The sequence below is a fragment of the Monopterus albus genome, unplaced genomic scaffold (assembly GCF_001952655.1).
Source record: "Monopterus albus unplaced genomic scaffold, M_albus_1.0 scaffold19.1, whole genome shotgun sequence".
Taxonomy (NCBI): Eukaryota; Metazoa; Chordata; class Actinopteri; order Synbranchiformes; family Synbranchidae; genus Monopterus; species Monopterus albus.
In genome coordinates, this window is record NW_018127899.1 from 1789640 (window position 1) to 1796445 (window position 6806).

Below are 6806 nucleotides of genomic sequence, written 5' to 3' on the forward strand. Positions count from 1 at the left end.
AACCTGGGGTTCCGCCTCCATCAATCATGCATTCACACAAAAATACACACTCTTGTGTGTTACAGCCTGCTCAGTGTTTTATAACTAAGGTGTCACTTTATTTTTAAGCTCATTTAATAAGACAAGTTGAACCAGAACAGACTCATTTGGAGCAGCATAGAAACACATACAGTACACACATGGATCACTGTGTAGAGCTATGGGCAGCTTCTGCACAACTTCTATAATTAATTAAAGTCCCACTCCAGAAACATTTTCATTTTTATATTTGTATATAAAAATACTTTACTATAAACAATATGCAGTCTAACACAGCTTTTCCTCAAAAAAATTTCAGTGGGCCTCTGTAATAGGAATGAACATTGCCCCTCATTGTGCATTCCAGGATCTATGAATGTTGCCGTCATCCCTTATGTGGATTTGAATAATTTTGCACGCCCAATTTTTCAGTTTTTTTATTTGTTAAAAAAGTTTGACATATCCAATAAATTTCGTTCCACTTCATGATTGTGTCCCACTTGTTGTTGATTCTTCACAAAAAATTACAGTTTTATATCTTTATGTTTGAAGCCTGAAATGTGGCAAAAGGTCGCAAAGTTCAAGGGGGCCGAATACTTTCGCAAGGCACTGTAACATCAAGATTCCCCTTCTTTGGAACTAAGAGGCCAAGCCAAGTATGTGGACGGGATTGGCCTTTCAATCCACACCTCAAAGAAAATCTGTCAACGTCTCAGCCATATGAGAAAAATACTGTGAACAGACTTAGGTTTAGTGCCACTGAAGTCAAAAGGCTAAAGAAAAATAAGTACCAAACAGAGATGACCCAAAATTAAGGACACAAAAGTCACTGACGGCAGCAGGAACCTCCCCGTCCAGCCACCCACGTTCCCACCTCAGGCCATTTGCGTTTCCCATCCCTATCTCTCTCCATTTGTCTATCAGGCTCTCTTACTCCTCCTCTCTTTCTTTGCACCTACGCTTGGACCCATTAGGGCAATGGAGGGGAAACATGGGCACTGGATGGAAGGGAAACCATTCTCTGAGGACATCAACCAGGGTGGAAGGAGGAGGAAAGGACCAGAGGGGAGGACACAGAGAGTTTCTCAGTGATGAAGCCAGCTGATGAGAACTGACAGGAGGAGTAGCACTCCCTGCTCTCATCTACTCTAAGCAGGAGTGACCCTCACACACACACACACACACACACACACTCCAATACGCACTGACTCATGTACATAGACAAACAGACCTAAAGAACACACACACACAAATTTGCATGTCCACTGGCACATGTACACACTGTGAGAACATACACCTCGTTCAGGCACATGCCCACTGACTTATCTGCACTTACACACAAAGGTTCCAGCGAGCGTCAGGAGGCATGGGAGAAGGGATGGATGTGCACGAATGAATCAGGAGAGATGTGTCCATGTGTGCATTTTATGTTTTAAAACATTTATCTGATGCACTAACAGTGCATCTTACTATTTATGGCAAAGATAAAAGTGAGGTATATGCATCAACTGTGTGTGAGACCTGGGTGCAGTGAGTTAAGCAGGCAGGCAGCACTGCACATAGTCTATTATTAGAACCGGGGGTGCTGCTCACTGGTCGGGGCCCCCAGGGGACCCACACACCAGCACATGGACTCCTGCTTTTTCCCCATCTCTCTGATCTCTATTCCTTCCCATTGTTCTCTCTCTCTCTCTCTCAGGCATGTTCATTCAGGCAGTAAAGACAAGCTCCTTCAGCAACTCAGAAAAGGACGGAGAAAAGGAGGAGGCCGAATCTGAGAGAGACCCCACTGTTAACTTCACCACAGCAGTCCAGGGGCAAACAACAGCAAAACAGGAGGTTTTGCTTACAGAGCAAAACAGCAATGTGTTGACACAACATAGACAATGACACAAACATAGTGTGATCATCTACAAATGTCATTGTCTCCATCTCTGCTGCTTAATGTTTCAGCACTGTAAGTCCTTCATCTCACCTGTCATTAAAGCAGCATACAGTGCAGACTGATGCATCTCTTTAGATGTTCTGTTCAGGAAGTTTTAGCTCCTGTGGGTGGACCTATTTTCACTCTGTTCACCCACAGTGGATATCAGCTCGTTCTCCTTTTGTAAGATCAGACTACGAGACATGTAAAATGTGTCACTTTCTGTATGTCAGACAGCTTTTCCTAGAAGAGAGACACCAGACATGTTTTTAGATTAGCATTATTTCTAAAAGTAAAACATATTTTGTAGACATTTACTTGAACCTGTCCTTTTCCTGACTTTTCTAAATTTAACAGTTTACCAGAAATGATCCCTAAATCTCTAGGCAGGTTAAAACTCCTGTCTTCCTTTGCTCATTCATTCCTCTACACAGTTCCATATTAACATCAAAACATTTCAAGTCATGAATGGCTGTTCAGTTGTGTTTACTGGGCTCTTGAACCCAAACCACTTATCTGACTTGGCCATCCTCCCTCTAAATGACTTCCACTTGGCTTGATCCATCCATGGCTTTCATCCCACACAACAACTAACACTAGGGAAAAGTAGGGCAGCGCGCTAGGAGACAAGTGACTAATACCGCAAGAAGAGCCATCATTTATATAGGCTCAGTTTCTCAATGTGTTTCTTTGTCAGGAAATGAAAAAAGAAAAGGAGATCATTACAAGCAAATACTTCTTGTTGCTCAATCCAAGTATAAAGTCACCATAACAGCATAACAATGCCCAAACAGTGAAAACAGTAGAAACTAAATCTTTCCATATTAGTCACTCAACTGTGCAGTGAACTCAAAAGACCCTCACACAACTTGACATTGAGTCACACAGCTTAGGGTCCCAATCAACCAATAAACAAGAAAACATGCTCACATGCATACTGGGAGGTTGTGCATGAAACAGGCAGGAATAATTAAATACTACTTTCAATGCAATGATAATTTGAAATAATACACAGAGTACCTCCACCAAGGAGGCCATGTTTCTATTTTACCAGCGTTGTTATCCCCTTTTTTAAACAGCAGAGGGCAGTAAATATCTGTCACTTCTCTGGGAGGCTGATGGGATAGCCTGCTAATCCTACTCCTCATGGACCACAACCAAATTACTGACCTTCCACTTTAAGTTCTTTAACATAGCAGAGGAATCGCAAAGAAGATACTTCACCACACAGACAAATCTACCAATCAGTCATCACCACTTCTGTAAAAGCATGTTGTTTCACTAATCCATCCATCGTCTATACCACCTATCCTGAATAGGGTCGTACCTGCATGTTCTCCCACGCAGGCACAGGGAGAACATGCAAACTCCACACAGAAAGGCCTCGGGTCAGCCCGGAGTCAAACCCAGAGCCTTCTTTTTGTCAGGTGACAGCGCTCACCACTGTGTCATCATGCTGCCCCATTATCCTAATACACTCATTAAACCTGACATAAAGACCTGCTTACGTCAATCTCATGTTTCAATCTGGTTTATCCAAGATCAGCATTTGTGGAGTAAGTGGACAGCACTAATTCACATACAAGATTTTGCCTTGCAGCATACTGTGAACTTGCTACTCAAGTTCAGGGCCAGATCAATGCTCTGCTGCCCTAGAGTAACAGCTACAGTAAGGAATGATATGGAAAACATAAAGTGGCATTCATGAGGTTGTTGGGTCAAAAATATACAGTTAGAGAAATAGGCTTGCAATGGAAATAAATTCCTCTGTTGCTCTAAGAGTGTCACTAAGGGGCCAAGTGTAGAAGCCTAACAAGGCCTCATTTATGCTACATTCACAATTTTAAAATAACTAAATCCACCATCTTGTAGTTATAATTTACAGTGCTCATGTGTGAATCTGCAGAATTATATTAAATTCAATGTGTTAATTGCCATATGCACATTATGGAAACGTGTCTCCCTGCACAATGAAATTCTTATTTTGCTGTCCACCCTGAATGCCAAACAACACAAGTGAACCTCACGATGCAGAGACAGACATGTGGACAGCAAAGTGTTGCTTTCTGCTAGGTTTGCATCACCATAAGTGGATGGACCTGGAGGAAGGTCTGCACTGGTCTGCACTGCCACCTGGTGGTCATAGGGGCATCCAACCCAACCAAGGCTACTGTGAGTACAGCGCCCTGATGAAGCAAAGAATCCAAACCAACCAAAAATATAAAAAGAGTACAGGCGCAAAGGCTACGTGTTTTTTATGTGGTGGCAGCTGAATTCTGCTGCTTCAGTATTTGACACGACATTCGAGATGCTATCTGTGGTGACCATTTGTCATGTTGTGTGTTATGTCTAAAGGGAAATGCACATCACTGTCCAGTGATTCACTGAACAAATATGCTTCCATTTTACCAAATGTAAGAATCCACTCAGTCAAAGACACTAGTGTTTTCTTTATAACTGGTTTTGGGCATGATAAGTAAAGTGTATTCCTCACACACTTTCTGTATACTCCACATGGATCCTTCCTAATTTTGAGGGCAGCGAAAGCCAAACCGAGGCTTGAGTTAATGTGGATTGAACATTTCTGTTGCACTTACAGCTCAGTTTTGATGCGGATTCCCAGTATGTTACTGTATATGTTAACAGTCTACTGCTACTATTGTTGTTTGGTCTCCAAGTTATTTGCACTTCTAACAACTTTTTTTTTTAATCCTCAAGAGACTGTTTTCCTCCAGACATTCAGTCTTTTTGATCAAGACATTTGTTGTGAGAGACTTTCAGTTAAGTAAACGTCCTACATGTGATTTGAGATGAGGCTGTGTGACTGCAGGTCTAGTGTGCCAGCTTACCATGGTGCTGTGAACGGCTTGGCCAAGCTCTATGACGTGCGGGTCAGTGGATTGAGTGTCTGCCACGGTTGGACTGATCTGCAGGGAGAAGAAAGGTCACATATATATACTGTATCTGTTGCCCTTTAAAGCTTTACAATGCATCTCTTGATATGTCTTCTGCATAATTTACTGAACACAGATGTTAGGGGTGAAATGTCAATTTAATACTCTGGACCAGGTCACTTTTACTATTTCTTGTCTGTGCAGTGAACAGTGTTAATGTCTGAGCACTGGTGGAAAGTTGTTGTGATGATTTCTTGATTCTATCATTGGATGTGTCAACTCTCACTTACTGTACCTCCTGTTAGTCTGTATGGTGGATGATGTGTTTCTAAGAAATACACCACTTACGCTATTATTGTAGGTTGAACTAGCAACTAATCATTCTTAGCTTATCTTAGAACAGCCTTTAATAACTTTAATAAAAAATAATCTGAAACATGCGTTGAGTAAACTGAACTGACTTGTATGGCTGAGGGCTGCGGGTGATGAAGGTGGGGTCCTCGGGGATGGATGTCACTCAGGTGGGGTGGGGGATCAGGGGTGGACCTCCGGCTATGCTGTTGTAAGACATCCTGGTAGGGTTTGGTGTCAAAGTTTGTCCTCCACATCAGCACCTAGGGGGTTGAGGGAGCAGCACAAGTTCTGTGAACCAAGATCCTCACATCTAATACTATGGAAAGTAAAGCTATAACCTTAAAGTTACAAGCTCTTGTGAACATGGGGAACATAGGGTCATGCAGTCATGAAACACTCACCTGACCATCAGCTCCACCTGAGGCAAAGAGATCTCCAGCCCTGGAAAAGGCTACTGCGAGTACAGCACCCTGATGAAGCAAAGCAAAAGCAAATAATGTTAGTGAAAATGCTTCCTATGACAAACGCCATCGAGGCCTAATCCAGGGAAACACTGGTACTGGAATAACATGGCTCAGACTGCCCTTAGTGTCCGACAGTGTCTGGTATCTGTAAGCGAACTGAGCTGTGCTGTACCATCACCTTGTGTCCGTGGAGGGTGTAGATGAGACGTCCCTCCAGCAAGTCCAGGATCTTAATAGTGCTGTCACTGGAGCCACTGATCAGGTAGTTGTTGGATGGGTGGAAGGAAATGCTATTGATTCCTGCACTATGAACTGATCCAAAAGGCACAAAAATAAGCCACAGACACACAAAAAATGATCAGCAATTCCCACTATGACAGAAAACAGTAAATCTAAGTAACCCTTAGTGCCCTACAGAATAAAAGGTAAATGAATTCCTTAGTTGATGACTTGGAAATATAATTAGTCAAGATTTTTTATATTTTAGAAACATTTTCTTCCCAAACTGGATATGTAGCATTATTACAGCTCCAAATTTTTGCCATACCTTGATAATGCTGAATCAGCTTGTTGGTCCGTAGATCCCAAATCTTCAGTGTTCTGTCAGCTCCTGAGGATGCGATACAGGTGCCACTGGAGTTGAAATCAACAAATGTTGCTGATCTGGAATAACAAAAACAGTGGAGACAGTGACCCACAGCAGTTAGTCTAGTGTGTAAGTAATACACATCGTTGCCACTGGTGGGGGGGAGGATACAGAGCAATGATCACACAAAATCAGTTTACTGTAGTTCTTACATCAATTGTGTCAATCATTTTTTAAAAACTGACAAAAAAGGTTCAGTAAAACGCCTGTAAGAAATCAGAATCTATATTGAACACCTTTGTGTATCGACTGTTTGGAACAGGTTCTTGCATTACAAATGGAAAACCTATAATGTTCGAGACAGTGCACGTACAATTACACAAAAAATAAAATATCAAAACACTGTAGCCATAAAGCTACTGTTGGAAACTGGCTGACATGGGAGGGTCTTCAGCTGTAGTTCGCCTGAGCCTTCTAGACTGTAAAAGCTGGACCATTCACTCACTTGGTGCCGTGCCTGCCCCCCCCCCCCCCCCCTTGCTCTGCCCTGACTTTGGCTTTAAGAA

General features: G+C 42.4%; 1 protein-coding gene across 1 annotated transcript in view; it reads right to left on the bottom strand.

The window, feature by feature from the left end:
• poc1b (POC1 centriolar protein B) overlaps positions 1 to 6806 on the bottom strand; it is a 31239-nt gene that overhangs the window by 22157 nt on the left and 2276 nt on the right. Inside the window, exons 6-10 of the mRNA XM_020593541.1 lie at positions 6202 to 6317; positions 5833 to 5966; positions 5592 to 5660; positions 5298 to 5450; positions 4792 to 4869 (exon numbers count right to left, since the gene is read on the bottom strand). Coding sequence (XP_020449197.1) covers positions 4792 to 4869; positions 5298 to 5450; positions 5592 to 5660; positions 5833 to 5966; positions 6202 to 6317 — 550 coding nt within the window. The remainder of the gene's footprint in view (positions 1 to 4791; positions 4870 to 5297; positions 5451 to 5591; positions 5661 to 5832; positions 5967 to 6201; positions 6318 to 6806) is intronic.